We start from the raw sequence: 16538 nt of genomic DNA on the forward strand, positions 1-16538 counted from the left end.
ACCCTTATTCAGTCTTTCTGCACCCTTGAAGTTTAGTTTGCATGACCTGTACTTGTGTTTGAATTCGAGATAATAATCGTAATAAAACAACATTCTGCTTTCTATGCATCTTCCATCCCGGAACAAACACGTGGCATCTTGTCTTTCCCCGTCCGTGTCTTTCCCCGCCTTGGAGATTGAAAGACTCAGACGCGAGGGCAGTGAAGCAGGACGGGCACTCCAATAACTCTGAGGAAAGGTGATGGATCTGCCCTGCGTCTCGCCACATCTCCTGGAACACTCTCAGGGAAGAATCGAGCGGGATATCCTTCATTGCGTAAACTTGAGATTCGAAGTATGAAGGGAGGAATGGAAATAAGGAGAATGAAGGTGTGTGTGTGTGTGTGTGTGTGTGTGTGTGTGTGTGTGTGTGTGTGAGGAAACGATGAGTCTTTGGAGGCAGTAGACACCTGTTGAAGCGATAATTACTCCCAGCGATGTCAAATAGCACTGGTTCATGGGATGCTGTGAACTTGCCATTAAAGCCAGATGTGACCTCACTGAACGTTTCCCTTTGGGTTTCACAACACAGCCTGCTCTCTAAAGGCAACTCTCTTTCTTCACACACAACTACATGCATCTAACTACATATACTTTCTTCACACACACCAAAAAAATAAAAAATAAATAAATAAATAAGATAAGAAATAAATAAATAAGATAAAATAAAGAAAATTACTTCCATTCTTGGAGTCTCGTTCTTATTATTATCTATTTTTTTTTTTTTTTACGTGTTTGGGAACTGGCACCTTAGTGGTCTTTTTTATCATTTTTTTGTTGCTCTTGTCCGGTCTTCCCTCTTACATAAAAAAAAAAAATGTATAATGAACAGTGAAATGTAAAGGCATTTCAAAGAAGGGAGAGAGAGACGGAGGGAACTTGGGAATGAGGTGAGCGTGGTGATTGGTTGGTGAGTCTAAGCAGGTGTGATGGTCAAATATACGTTAAGATAACAATGATAGTAGCAGAAGTAATGATACTAGTGACTATTCTGCCGCTTTTGTTGTTGTTGTTGCTGGTGTTACTACTATTGTCCCCATAACATTGATAGTAGCAGAAGTAATGATACCAGTGACTATTCTGCCGCTTTCTTTGTCATTGCTGCTGCTGATACTACTGTTGTTCCCGAGTACTACAAAGACACGGTAATTATCACATTAACAGCAAAAGTTCTCTACCGGTTACGAATATACTCTCTTCCACGCAGCGTTCACCTTCAGGCAACGGTGACTCTGAGGATGTCCTGGGAAAGGCACCTCTGACCTCCCATCCTCGCCCCTTCAGGAGGGTCGCGGGTTGATAGGCAGGCAAATGCAGGGGTGACACTGTCTCTTGTGCGATGGTGGTGGTGGTGGTGAGAGTGGGGATAGGAATATGACTCTGACTGACTGTCTCCTGCCCTTTCTCACCGTCGGAATGTTGAATCTCTAACTATTTTGTACAGATATTTCCATACTAACTCTTCCTGTGGCCTCTCTCCACATGGGTTTCTTCTTCCTCTCACCCCTATTCTGTCCAACTCGCTAATACAAGAGTTAACCAGTGCTCTCAATTATTCAGACCTTTCTCTGGTAAACTCTGAAACTCCCTGCCTGCTTCTGTATTTCCACCTTCCTACGAAATGAATTCTTTTGAGAGGGAGGTTTCAAGACATTAATTTTGTCCCAGATTTTTGGCTAATTCTATTAATCTTTAAGAGAGCTGGCAATCAAGTGTGACTTTTTGTTTGGGGAGTTGCCCTTGGCCAGTTTCCTTGCACAAAAAAAGAATAGACGGTATAAACGGATCAAGACGTGTAGGGAAGGAAGGAAGCACCAGCATTGATCTGCTCTGTCTTTATTAGTCTGACGATATGTCTGGTTAGGTTATCCTGGCTGGACACTTTCTGATGAGTGATTCGTGGTCATCGTAACCAGATGTTCGTAACCGGTGTTCGTCAGAGTGCGCGTCGGGGCGTGGACGGGATCGGCAGTGGGAAGGCGCCTCAGCCAAACCTGCGCTGGCTCTCGGCGAAGCGGATCTGCTCGATGGCGTGGGCGGGGAGCGGGTGAGGCGTGGGGATGAGCGGGGACTCTGGGCGGTAGCCATTTTCGTCAGCCACGTAGGTGACACTGCCGGTGCCTCCCTCAGGGAAGGGAAGCTGGAATGAGGGAGAAGGTTGGGCTGAGCGAGGCTGGAGCAGCAGCAGCAGCAGCGGCAGGAGTGTCGGAACACCTGATGGTGAGGTAGTGACAACCCCTTCCGTGTACACGTGACTCACCTGAAGCTGCCGTCGATGTTGCTCTGGCCCTTGGATCCAGGAGTGCCCCTCGCCTGCACGTTGATGCCGTTCTCCGTCTGGAACGCGTAGCGGAACCTGGGTCCATCAGGACCCTCCTGAGACTGCGACAGGATGGCGATGTGCTTGCCGTCGTAGTAAGGACGCCAGAAGCGTCCGAACTGCGGGGCGGCAGTGGCGGCGGCCGCCAGGCACACGAGGAGAGCCTGTAGGAGCGACAGAAATGAGTGTTAGTGGTTGAAGAGGTTTCCAGTGCAGTGTCTGGAGGGCTGGCCGGTAGGGGACAGCCCGGAATGAAGAGAGTCGCCCAGCGTGCTCACATTAGTGTGTGGCAGCGACTTGAGGACAAGTCACCGTGTAGGGAGAGGCGTGTGAGGAGAGGTGTCCTTTGCTGTATGTTTTCACATTAGTGTGTCGTGGTGAGTGGCATGTACTTGAGGACAAGTCACCGTGTAGGGAGAGGCGTCCCCTGCTGTATGTGTTCACATTAGTGTGTCATGGTGAGTGGCAGGGACTTGAGGACAAGTCACCGTGTAGGGAGAGGTGTCCCCTGCTGTATGTGTTCACATTAGTGTGTCGTGGTGAGTGGCATGTACTTGAGGACAAGTCACCGTGTAGGGAGAGGCGTCCCCTGCTGTATGTGTTCACATTAGTGTGTCGTGGTGAGTGGCAGGGACTTGAGGACAAGTCACCGTGTAGGGAGAGGCGTCCCTGGTGTATACTCACGAGCTGCATGTTGAGAGGCGGTGGTGAGCTGATTCTGTCAGACAATCGATCGCAGCTGCATTTATACACGCGGGGGAGGCGTGTCTTCGCCTTCCTGCTCACCTTTCTGGAGCGTCCCAAGGCCCTGATTAAAACAGAACAAGTTTCATGATGCCTCTTGGTGACCTCTTGCCCCGTCACCTCAGGAGCGCTTCCCCCTGCACGCCTCGCCTTCACGCCCCGGGAGCAGGGCGGTCAAGCTGCAGGGAAGACGTGGTGTCATTTGTTCTCTTCAGGCTGAGTGCCGATGCTAATTGTACTGAATGACTTGGTGATATATTGATGATAAAGAAACTCTTGATGAAAGTAAAAGATAAATAGGTAAAATGATGCCCCAAGTGATGATAATACTCATACTATAGTAGTAATACTACTTTTAATATTAGTAATGATTATAAGTAATAATGATAATAATAATAATAATAATAATAAGTAATAATAATGATAATAATAAAATAATAGTAATGATGATAAAATGATCATGATAATAATATGGTTTATAAAAGCTGTCTTAAAATCAATCAATAGAAGCCATGAGGCCTCGTGTCTTTTATGTCCTTTCCTGGATTTTTGTCTGGGAAGTGAAGGTGAAATGAGCCTCAATTATCTCGTCAATGTGAAGCAATGGCCGCCGGAACCTTCTCTCACAGGACATCCCTCAGCGCTGGTCACGCGGCGCTGTGCTACTCATGGTGAGCAGGGAAATGTGTTTAAATGCATATTATTGTTAAACGTGGCGGAATGTCAGGCTTCCTTTCTTTCCATGTGTTGTTTGTGAGCGGCACTGGTTTGCTCCTCTTCTGCAGGACCTCAGGGTCTGCTGAATCTTCACCGCCAGTACCACTTTCCACACTTTGCATATGCTGGCATGCGAAAGCAAAAGGAACTAGTTTTAGGAATGAATTAAGGAGTGGAATGAATGACAAGTTTTCCTCTAAGGTGGTAATCAGTTTATCATAAGAAAGGAGGAATAAAACTCGTTCCTGGAAAACTATAATTTGTAATGTTTCTTTAAATATTGAATTCCGAAAAGGAAACAAATATTGTGAATGAGTAAAAGCAAAACTGCAAGATTTCTTACCTGATTTGTCCATATTTCTGGAATGACAAACAAGAGAAGCTGCCAACAAACTTCAAAATGAACATATAAGTATCAATAAAACTCGAACAAACAAAAGATTATTGATTTCGCAGCTTCTTCACGAGTCCATCATAAAATGTCCAGAAGAATCCTGCTGTTGTTGTTGTTGTTGTTGTTTTTGTTGTTGTTGTTGTTGTTGTTGTTGTTGTTGTTGTTGTTGTTGTTTTGTTGTTTTTGTTGTTGTTGTTGAAGGAATATACCTTGGCAAACAGAAAAGGCCGACTGGCGTGAGGTCATAAGGGAAGCGGTGCGCTGGACAGGAACTGGACGTGTCTGCTGCCCTCTCTTCCCTCGTCCTCTCACCCCTTCCGCCTCCCCTTCCCCCACAAACACAAGGAAACACAATGGGAAAGAATTTGTTTTTATTAGTTTTATGTATTTGAAATTTTCCCATGAAAGCGCAAAGACGGAGATGCTACTGCTGTTATTACTGTTGTTGTTGTTGTTGTTGTTGTTGTTGTTGTTGTTATTATTGTTGTTATTGTTGTTATGTGTTCTTTCTCATGGCCATTTCTTCTCTCCGTGGTAGTTCATGACACAGGAGGGAACAAGTGTTGACATCGTTCATTTTAGTTTCTTCTTATGACAATTGGTGAATGCGAACACTTGCCTTTCACTTCTTGGGTCAGTATTGGTGTGCGGCCCTGTGACGGTCTTGACGGGAATGAAGTGAATGAAATGTGATGAATTAAGGTAATAAAACTATACTTGTTAAGGTGCTTCAATTGTAAAGAAGTGTAAATGTGTTGAAATATTGGCACTGGTGTGAAGAGATTACTGTAGTGTAGTGTAGTTCCATTTAACTCACTTTTCCTTTTTATTATTCCATTTTATATTACTTTTTACTATTGATTATTTCTTGATTATTTTTTTCATTTAGATTTGATATTGTCTTTTTTTTTTTCTTCATTGTTTTTATTCTTGCTCTTGCCCTTTTTCTTCTGTTTCTTTCGTATATCCGTGACCTTTGCCTGCCTTGCATTTATTCATCATAGCTACGCATACGATTTTCCTTTCACCTGCAATATATTTACCTGGCGTCGTGTCCTTTTCCGTCACGTTTGAGTCGCTGGTGCGGATTTATCATCACATGTCTGGGTTGTTTCTTTTAACCTTTTGGATTTATCACCCTTCCCTGAATTGTTCCTTTGACTTCCATTATTTCCTTATCTTCATCGTAATTTCCCTTCTTTATCGCCCGCCTGTGTAATTTATGTATCATCTGGAAGAGCGTTTTCTCTCATCATGATTCTGTCGTTCTTGTGTCGTAATTATCTCTTTTTTTTATACCATGTGGGCTTTTCACGGGAATTTATGGGCTAAAGGGGATACTTTTTGGGGTACCTCCTGTCTCAAAGCCCACCCTCTAGGAAACCGTGAGGTAGCCCAACCTACACTCGGACCTTGGACAGGATTCGAACCCGTGCGTTTGGAGACCCCCTCGGACCGCAAAGCACTCATGGTTCTACTATACCACGGCGGCAACTCTGTATCATTATCTCTTTCCTACTTTATTGTGCATTGATTCATCACTCTACATCATCTGTTTATTTCAGTTTCATTTTACTTTCACTCTTCTTCATGCTGTTCATCACACTTTATCACTCTTCCTTGCCTGTTTTTCTCTATTTCACTTTTATTCACTCTATTTGTACAGTATTCTTAACCCCTTCAGTACCAGGACACATTTTTCATATTTATTCTGCTTATTATTTAGTGATTTAATATAGCTTTACAAACTTGTGTGGGGATTAAGATAGTGAAGACTTTAGCTATTAATCTTCTGACCTAAGTAAACCCTTCCTAATGTCAATAAAATCGTCTAATCACACCAACAAATTCATGATACAAGTGTCTTCCAGTACTAAAGTGGCTCAAGAAATAATGTGCCTTCCAAGTGTTTAATTTCATCACCAGCACCAACACCGCCACTTCAATATTTCTCAGGGAAGGTGATGGATCTGCCCTGCTTCATGCCTCGCTTCCTGGAACACTGGCAGATGGAGAGGGATTTCCTACGTTGCGTCAAAATTAGGATGAAGTGAGAAGGAATTGAAGGAGGTTTAGTTTGTGTTAGCTGAGAGGAGGACAAGAAGGTAACAAGTGTGTGAGTTAGTCGAGAGGTTGAGAGTGTGTTAACTGATCGAGAGGCAAGAAGGTAGTGTGTGTTTGTGAGTTGGTCGATACAAAAAAGTAGTGCGTGTGTGTGTGTGTGTTGGTCTAGACAAGAAGATAGTGTTTGTGTTTGTGAGTTGATCGAGGCAAGAAGATAGTGTTTGTGTTTGTGAGTTGATCGAGGCAAGAAGATAGTGTTTGTGTTTGTGAGTTGATCAAGACAAGAAGATAGCAAGTGTATTAGCTGAAAGGAAGACAAGAAGGTAGTGAGTGTGTGTTGATAGGATTATGAGATGAAAGGGAATGTGAGTTGAGGGGAAGACCAAGAGTGTGAGGTGTAAGAGTTAAGGAGACTAGTAGAGTTGGTGTTGCCTTCACTGATAAAGCATTTTGTGGAAAGGGGATCTTTGTGTGAAGGCATTTTGAGAGGGTGTGAGAAGGAGGCAGGAATGAAGCGTCTTGAAAAATAGGAGTGAGAGTTGGCTGAGGAACCTACAGTTACTAATGCCATGAGGTGTTGTCCTATAGGAAGGGAATATGTGCAGAGGAAATGCCGACAAGTCAGAACTCTCTTTACGAAATTTAAAGTAAAAAAGAAAAGATTATTACTTTGCTAAATGTCATAAAAAATGTAAAGCTTCAGGAGTAGTTGGAGAATAAATGATAAAGGGAAGAGCTGTTTTTTTTTTTTTTTTTTGCTTTTTTTTTTTTTTTTTTGCTTAGGTTACCGCTACCAATATCCATAACAATCATAATGGTAATAATAATAATGATATTAATAATAATAATAATAATAATAATAATAATAATAATAATAATGATTGTAATATTGTTACTATTATAATTATTGATATTTCTTCTTGTTGACTTTCTTGTCATTATTGCCGCCATTGTTATTTAGCAAAATTTCCGATGATGTTTTGTTATGAGAATGAAAATCCAGGCGAGGGAAGTCCAGTCTCCTCTCTCCGCTACTTCACGTTGCCTTTAATGACGGGCAGAGAGACCAACTATGCTGTTCTGTCAACCCATTGTGTACGTAGTGTGTGGCCAGACTGACTGACCCTTCACATGAATGATGATAGTAGTAATGGTAACTAGAGTGACGACAATCATAAAAACAACAATAATAATAACAACAATAACAGCAATAACAACAACAACAACAATAACAACAACAACCAAACAAACAACAAAAGCGACACCACCACCACCAACAACAACAACAACAAAAGTAAATAGACAAAAATAAACCAATAAAGATGAACGAAAGAAGAGTTGGAAGAGCTACATTATGAATAGGACAACACGAGACCTGAAGACAGTGTGAAGGAGAGGTCACGTTTTCCATTCCCACGTACAAGAGCCTGGCATGTACCTGGTCGCCATCCGTCACAAGCCAGGACGAGAAGAATGAGGTGCAGAGGTGCGAGGGAGCGAGGGTGGAAGGGCACAGCGGGAAGAAGCGACTACGTGTACCATATGGGAGCGAGGCGGCGGCAGAATCCTTGACACTCCTCCATGCACGCACGTTGTCTGTCTCCCTTGTCTCTCTCAAAGCGCGCGAGGAATCAGTAGTTGCAGATACTCAGGTTCGCTTCTCTGTCACTCCGTCTTCTCCGCTGCTACGAGGCAAGAGTGTGCTGGGTACGGTGGAGGCTAGAGACAAGATGAAACAAGTACTTTATTGTTGTCACGTTTTGGCTTATGTTTTCCTCCTCGCACTGAAGAATGCAAGACCAGATATTTATGTGATGTGTTAAAGGTTCATCTTGTGCTTCCTCTCACCACACACACACACACACACACACACACACACACACACACACACACACACACACACACACACACACACACACACACACACACACACACACACACACACACACACACACACACACTGGTTTTCGTCTCTTTTATTTTCTTACCTTTATTTATTTCCTCGCCGTGTTATTTTTTTTTCCTCTTACCAAGGTGATTAGGTTACTGTCTGGGCCAGCGACAGATTGATACGTCAGGTTATAAGAACACTCGTGCTGCACACAAGGCAAGCTGTAAGTGGCCAGTTATTCCTTTTTTCTCTTATCATTTTCACCTCCTTGTTACCTCTTGTTATCCAGTAGTGCCGTATCAAGTTAGAAAAATATATAGATGTGTTCCTTATAAGTAAATAAATAACTAGGTATATAGATAGATAGATATTCGGTATCAAGATATAAAATTAAAAGGACATTAAATGATGGGAGGAAAAAATTTATGACGTCGCTAATGGAACCCCTGCAGTGAAGACGTCAGCAGAACACCAGACTGGCACAAGTGATTGGAAGTATGTTCATGAAGACGAATATGAAAACGAATAGGGACGAGAAATTCAACACGTGTAGGATATTTAACAGTTCTCTTTTGTGATATATTCCTTTTCTGGACATGATCTCCTTTTCTCATTTTGGTTTTCTTCATAAGGAATTGAATACTAAAATGGATATAGGAGCTGAGAAGACTGATTAACTGCCAGACTGATAGATAAAAAGACTGATTAACTTACTGATTGATTGATTATTTTCTTCATCGCTGAGGGACGCTGCAATGACGGTAGACTACTGGAATAACTAACTCTGGAACTCCTTGCTTGTTTCCACCTCGCACTTTTTCAAGAGGTAGGATTCAAAACACTTACCTTTTTTTTTTTTTTTTTTTTTTTTTTTTTTTGACTAGTACTTTCGACTCTATTCAGGGAGTAACATCTCAATGTGTGTTTCTTTATCATAGTTACCCTTTGCCCGGTGTATCTCCTACAGAAAGAGGAATAAAACACCTCTCTTGCTATGACTTGCACTCATTCAAGAGGTACGATTAAAAACACTTATCAACCCCCCCTTTTTTTTTTTACTAGCATTGTCGACTTTATTCGGGGACTGGCATTTCAGTGTGTATTTATTATAGTTACCCTTCCCCGGTGCCTCTCCTACATAGAGAGGAAGAAAAACACAGCTCTAAATAAAAGGCGATCAATATTAATACTTAGCAATACATACACATCCCATTACAATACAGACACCATTCCAAGTACTACGTGTAAGTGACAACGAAGACTCCCTACCGGTTATTTTTGCGTTCTTCTCCACGCGGCGTTTACCTTCAGACAACGGGGCCTCTGAGGATGTCCTGGGAAAGACACCTCTGACCTCCCACCCTCGCCCCGTCAGGAGGGTTGGCTGGTGGGCTGGTAGGCTGGGTGGCTGGTGGGCTGGTGGGCTGGTAGGCGCAGGACTGTACCGTTATTTAATCCTCTCTTGTTTTGTTTTAGGTTGTTTTGAATTTTTGTTCTTGCATGCTCTTATGTGTCGTTTTTTGCTGGTTTTGTAGTTGATTTATTTGTCCTGTTGCTTTAAGTCAGTCAGTCAGTCAGTCATTGGGTCAGTCAGTCAGTCAGTCAGTCAGTCAGATACACACCTCGAATTTCCATTTCTTTTTTTTTTTTTCGTTTTTCCTTCATGGTTAATTACTTTTTGATTCTTGCTCTTCCTGTTTCTTGTTTTTCCTAATTCTTTTTCCCTTTTCTTTTTGTTCTTAATTATTATTCGTTTTTCACTCTGTAACTCTTTTTAATTTATTCACGTTTTCTACTTACAGTTTTTCATGATTTCAATTTTATTTTCTTTACCAGAGAGAGAGAGAGAGAGAGAGAGAGAGAGAGAGAGAGAGGGAAGTAACCGGTTAGTGAATGTGTGATTGGGTGAGAGTGAGTCTTGTTTTGACCGTGAGAGTGGGAGAGGCTGTGATTGGTTGACCGTGAGAGTGAGAGAGGCTGTGATTGGTTGACTGTGAGAGTGGAAGAGGCTGTGATTGGTTGACTGTGAGAGTGAGAGAGGCGATGATTGGGCAAGTGAGTGACTAAATGACTGGTTAAGCTGTCGCGCAGAGAGAGAGAGAGAGAGAGAGAGAGAGAGAGAGATATACATGAGGGTTTCCTGTTCCTCTATTAACGCACCACTCACACTTAACATATTGCAATACTCTAGCCACGCGCTGCTCACTTGTCTCAGCTTCCCAGAGTCATAAGTATGTGGGACACTTCACGCAGCAGTCAGTGGCGGAGTGCACCAATGATGAGAACTCTTGGGTGATGATGATGATGATGATGGTGATGATGATGATGATGATGAGAGAATATGCTCACTTTTTCTTGGTTTTATTTATTTTTTTACCTTGTTAGATTTGTAGTTTTCCCGTTTTCTTTTTTTATTTCTTCAGTGTGTGTGTGTGTGTGTGTGTGTGTGTGTGTGTGTGTGTGTGTGTGTGTAGGAAGGGTATGGCATTGTTGTAGAAAATGGAATATCAGTGTGTTTGATTTGTCTGTTTATTTATCTGTTTACTTGTCTATATATTGATCTTCTCGTCTTGTTACGTACTGGAGCATTGTAAGTGTTGGTGTGATGCTCAAACTGAACATCTCGCAGCTCGTTACCCTCGTGAGCAGCTTTCCCAGACGGTGTTTTATTACATCCTCATAAATGATATATTTGTTTTGGCCTGTGGAAGGAGACAGGACATTTGTAACACAGGAGAGGAATACTCAGAGTATTGATTGCGGCGTATTTATTATAAAGAGATGACAAGCATTGGATTGTGTCCAGTGCTCAGGGATGCTGGTTGGAGCCCCGAAGCTTCAGATCTTACTTATGTACAAGCGTGGCACGTTGGAATGTCTAGAGGAGTCCGTGTGGGCTGTGACGTGCCCTGCGGGGGTGGCCACGTGGTTGGAAGTGAAGTTAGAAAAAAGAAAGTAAAGCTCTTGAGTGTAAAGTGTGTAAGTGTGAGATGTAGATAGGGCAAGCACCTGTGTGGAGGTGTGTGTAGGCAGGCGTGGTGGTGGTGATGGTGGTGGGGAAAGGAACAGCACCCGGGAGGAGTGTGAGTGGTGTCGCCGTGTGTCGTGGGTGTCGTGTGTTCCTTGAAGATGTCGAGCATCGACAGCGACAGCGAAGTGTCCGTGTACAGTGTAGGGCCACTCAGCACTCGACATTAACTTTCACTTCTCCTGCTCACAGACCCTAGCAGGGCAGGCACTCAGCGGGGAGGGGTCGAAGCGGATGATCATCCCGCGAGTTTTATATGTGAGATGTTTACTTCCTGCGGGTGATTCTCCTTCCCTGATCGTCCCAAGTGGCGCCCTGTCTCACCAGCTCGTCGACGAGGGCGAGAGTCTCGATCACGTGAGCGGGGAGAGGGTGGGGGGTGGGGATGGCGTCAGACACGGGCAGGAAACCGTTCTCGTCAGCGGTGAAGGTGACCTCAACGATGGAGCCATCATCGAGGGGGAACCTGGGAATCAGAGTGGCGTAAAGGATTGTCACCTCGGCAGTGGGTGTCAGTACTTTCTATTTGACTTCATTGCCAATAGAGTCAGTAGGTGTTGATTTTTTAGAAATATCTGCACAAATATATCGCTGGAAATGACTGAAGTAGTACCTTGAAACGGAAGAGTGTGGGAATATAGCTCACCTGTAGGATCCCCTCATGGCCTGGGCGCCGTTGGCTGATGGGCTGCCAACCACCTCCTTGTAGATGCCATTCTCGGTCTCGAACAGGTAGTTGAAGTTTCCGTCACCGTTGTCAACAGTCTCCTGCCTGAGGATGTCGATTTGGTCGGGGTTTGACTGGGGGCGGGCGAGGGCGACGGCGGCCAGGCAGGCGAGGATGACCTGGGGAGATGAGAGGAGTGTCACTTACGTTCTGTTTGTCGTACTAATGGCCAGATAGGAAAGTAATTTGAGCGAAAACAAAAGAACAATTGTTTTGATAGTTATCTGATAGTACTGATTGCTTCTCTGTGACGGGAAGTAAGGGGCAGAAGTATCGCATTGTGAGTCTACACTATATTAGTTTGTAGTGAGCCGCGCTACTCACGAGCTTCATGTTGTCGGTGTGGAGGAGGTGAGCGGATTGTCCTCAGAAGATGAAGATGCGCCTTTTATACGGCGTCCAGGAACGTGGTTCGCCTTCACGAGACTTACTTCTTGTGGCGCTATGCTCCCAAGGTCGCTCACATCCTTCCCCTCGAGCCGCCAGACCAGGTGGAAGGTGATTCCTATGGTGGTTGGTAGTGAAGGGGCCGGTGGTGCCCACGCTGATAGACTCGCGTGATGGACATGTACCGTTGGGAAATGCCTGGCTGTCTGTCTGTTTGTCTGACTGTATGATACGTGCTTGTTTCCGCCCGTCTGTCCGCTGCGTCTGTTTTCCTTGTTTGTTTAGTATTTTTCTTTGTTTGTCTTGTTGTTTGTCTGTTTTTTTTTGTGTGTATCTGTCTGTTTGTCTCTCTGTCTATATATGTATCCGTCTGTCTGTTTGCCTCTCTCTCTCTCTCTCTCTCTCTCTCTCTCTCTCTCTCTCTCTCTCTCTCTCTCTCTCTCTCTCTCCTAAGCTCGGAAAAAAGTACAAGGCGTTCTTTTTTTCTCTCATCTGAACCCAGTAACACTTGGCAAGCAGCGTATACCATGAATGCTCTCTTAAAACCTTGGGCCGTGTTTATTAGGAGCGGAGAGATGGAAGGTGTAGGAAGGCTGGGGTGTAGGGTGTAGGGTGTAGTGTGTAGTGTTCTTTGTAGGGTGTAGTGGTCCTTTTCACCTTCACTTGGCCTCACATAACGTCTCATTAAGGGCTGGTGTAGGAAGGGTTTGGGTGCTTCGTCCCTGAACTGGCGTCCCTGGTGTGGTTAGTTAAATAGTCATGAGGGTGTGTTATGGGTCCCAAAACACGGGTCTTTTTTGATTGCCGCCCACTGTTTGTGTGTAAAGCACGTCTAGCGGCGCTGTAACGGGATTTCAATGAGGAAAAAAGGACGTCCATCACAGCAAAGTACATATTGCTGTGGGGAGCGTACACCGTTCCCACAGCTCCGCCAGACACGCCCTTCGACGGGGAGACTCAAGGACTCAAGGCCTGTGAAGGTAGTAATAAGTCTCCAATTGAAAGTGAAAGAAGAACATCATGCGGAAGATCCACCTGCTCCCTGACAAGGTACATAAAAACAAGTCGTTGTCTACATACCACAGCGGGACCCAAGTAGGCTGACCCGCGCCTGCTGGAGGCCGTCGTCCCTCCACCGAGGTGAAGGAAAGCGAAAGTTGCAGCATCACAGGCGAGCTGGGGCGTCCGGTTCCCAGGCCCCGTGCCACCCGCCGCCGCCTGCCGCTACTCATCGCCCGCAGGCTGGAGAACACCTTGTACTGATCCTGGTGACGGGGACAATCGTAATGACAACAGTAATGATAGTAGCGATAACACCACCACCACCACCACCACCACCACCACCACCGCAACAACAACATCAACATCAAGAATAACAACCACCATAACAGCCCCAACTACAACGGTAATGATGATAATGATGATAATGGTAACAACAATAACGACAAAAACAATAAAACAACAACAACAATAATAATGATAATAGTAAAAAAAAAAAAAATAATAATAATAATAATAGTAATACTAGTGATAATATTCATAATGATAGTTGCCGCCCATGGCCTAAAACGACATGCAGTATACAATAGATTATGGCTATATTCACCATGGAAGGAGGTCGTTGGTGTGTGTGTGTGTGTGTGTGTGTGTGTGTGTGTGTGTGTGTGTGTGTGTGTGTGTGTGTTGCGCCTGATGAAAATGGCGCGTGGGATGCAGTGACCACATTCCGCTACAGGACATTATTACTTATATGTGTCTGTACCCGTGCGTGCCTGCCAGAATGTATGCTTGTGTGTGTGTGTGTGTGTGTGTGTGTGTGTGTGTGTGTGTGTGTGTGTGTGTGTGTGTGTGTATGTGCGTGTGCTTGTGCGTGTGCAAGTAATTTCACTAAGTACTATCTTGTAAAACTGATTTATAGTTGCAATGGTTTGACTGAAGCTGACCCTCCCCTTGGCTCGTTTGATTTGACTACATTCATTAATCAAGTCAATCTGGTGGTGGCGGTGGCGGGGTGTGGGCGTTGGCGGTGAAAGTCAGGAGGTGCTCAAGTTTCCAGAGACGAGTGTTTGTGAGGGCGTGGATGAAGCAACGCTGGGAGCACAACAACGTCCGCTCAGCTATGACACGCCGCTAAATCTGCTTCATGGCGGGCTGATGAAATTCGTGGATTAGCTTGGCCCAGACAGACAGACAGACAGACAGCAAAGTACACATAAGCAGATCGTACAAATTTCCTTGCTTTTTCTTTATTTATTTATTTATTCATTTTTATTTTTTATTATATTAGAGGGACTGAAGAAAAGGAAAGTTAGCGAGTCCTTTTTTCTTCTTGAGTTTGCTTTTGTATCTTGTTTCATCTTCATCTGATTTAAACGTACATACATACATACATACATGCACACTTACACACACACACACACACACACACACACACACACACACACACACACACACACACACACACACACACACACACACACACACACACACACACACACACACACACACACACACACACATTCCTCATCTTTCCCCTAGCGTGACGTGAGTAAGAGTTAAAATTAAAAACAAGCGGAAAATGAAAAAGGGGAAGGAAAACATGAGTAATGCAATAAAACCAACTTAAAAGTGAAGAATAAGAAACGAAAAAAATAAATAAAGAAGAAGAGACGGGGAACCAAAGTATAAGCTAACAGGAAGAAGATGGCAAATGTAAAGAAAATAGGAAGACATTGAAATAGATGGAACAAGGAGTTTTCACCTATCTTCTTCTCTTCCCCTCGTCTTCACTCATAAAAAAGTACGTGTAAAATACAAATAAATGTCGAAAAGAAAAATACAAGAATGAGGTAAAAATATAGACAAGAAGAAATATGAAAACAAAAAAGTGCAAGAATGAAATAAGAGAAGAAGAAATGAAAATAAAGAAAGAAAGAAAGAAAGGTTAAGGTCAGACATTATTGAACAAACAGGAAAAATAAATTGGAAGGAGATAAAAGCAGAAACAAATTAAACTAAGAAAACGAGGAGTAATATATACAAATACGAGACTTTGAAAAAAAAAGAAAGAGAAAAGGGAAAGGAAAGAAAGGCGTAAGAGGAGGAAGCACCAACAGGAAAAAAAAAATAACTACCACTAACTAAACCAACAAAAAAAAAAAAAACAAAAACAAAAAAACGAAAAAAAAAATAAAGACAACAACAAAACTAACCAAGTCACACGAATAAGAAATAAGAAAATGAAAAAAATAAAGCAAAAGCAAACAAAATCCTGCATACAAATAAAAAAAAAGCGACAGAAAGAAAAAATTGAAAAAAAAAGGTACAAGACACTCAGACATACAACCAAACAACGGTAACAAGAAAAAATGTTCTCGCCAGACACTCATGTTTAGCAACACACGCGAGGCGGCGAGGGAGGGCAAAGGTGCTGCTTGGAGGTGAAGGGATTGCTTGCCCTGTGACTGGAGGTGAGGGCTGAGAAGAGCAGGAGGAGGAGGAGGAGGAGGACAGGTGGGAAGGACGTGGTGGGCTAGGACAGGTGTTGAGGGCTAATGTTAGTGGTGAGAGGATGAAAGGAAGAGGAGACTGGGAGAGATGAAAGGAAAGAGAAGGGAAGAGATACTGAAGGAATAAGAATAGATGAGAAAGGAAGGGAAGAAGAGGAAAAGAGAGGGATTATTATGCCAGCCACCTCTCTCTCTCTCTCTCTCTCTCTCTCTCTCTCTCTCTCTCTCTCTCTCTCTCTCTCTCTCTCTCTCTCTCTCTCTCTCTCTCCTATCGCCATAACCTGTTTTATCCAGGGAAAAATCTCTTGTGCTGCTCATTTGTGTGTGTGTGTGTGTGTGTGTGTGTGTGTGTGTGTGTGTGTGTGTGTGTGTGTGTGTGTGTGTGTGTGTGTAAAACTCACTTCAGTTTTGAGTATCACGTGTTGCAATCGTGATCACCAGCTATTGCCCACCTGGGGAGAGCTGGAACCGACACAGCATTACCTACGTAAGAGTATCGCCGTCACAGTCACCGTCACAGTCACGTGCCACGATCACACGCTGTTTATGTGCTCAAAGGGGGACAGTCACTGCTTTATCCCTGAGCTGTGTGTGTGTGTGTGTGTGTGTGTGTGTGTGTGTGTGTGTGTGTGTGTGTGTGTGTGTGTGTGTGTGGGGAAGGGCGGTCATTAAATCCTTTTTACAACATATTCCAGAGTTTTCCAGAGTAGTTAACCAT

At 43.7% G+C, this 16538-nt stretch overlaps 2 protein-coding genes across 2 annotated transcripts; both read right to left on the bottom strand.

The window, feature by feature from the left end:
• Positions 1–1859: 1859 nt before the first annotated feature.
• LOC123498700 lies at positions 1860–3233 on the bottom strand. The gene is made up of 3 exons (XM_045246056.1): positions 3044–3233; positions 2300–2523; positions 1860–2179 (listed from the first exon to the last, which is right to left on the bottom strand). The coding sequence occupies exons 1-3, from the start codon at positions 3050–3052 to the stop codon at positions 1900–1902; spliced, it is 513 nt and encodes a 170-aa protein (XP_045101991.1). The 5' UTR covers positions 3053–3233; the 3' UTR covers positions 1860–1899.
• Positions 3234–10922: 7689 nt separating this feature from the next.
• LOC123498699 (cuticle protein AM1274-like) lies at positions 10923–12406 on the bottom strand. Its single transcript, XM_045246055.1, has 3 exons — positions 12249–12406; positions 11844–12043; positions 10923–11663 (listed from the first exon to the last, which is right to left on the bottom strand). Exons 1-3 carry the CDS (start codon positions 12255–12257, stop codon positions 11465–11467), a joined length of 408 nt encoding a protein of 135 aa, XP_045101990.1. The 5' UTR covers positions 12258–12406; the 3' UTR covers positions 10923–11464.
• Positions 12407–16538: the final 4132 nt, after the last annotated feature.

Source organism: Portunus trituberculatus, chromosome 48 (assembly GCF_017591435.1).
Source record: "Portunus trituberculatus isolate SZX2019 chromosome 48, ASM1759143v1, whole genome shotgun sequence".
Lineage (NCBI taxonomy): Eukaryota > Metazoa > Arthropoda > Malacostraca > Decapoda > Portunidae > Portunus > Portunus trituberculatus.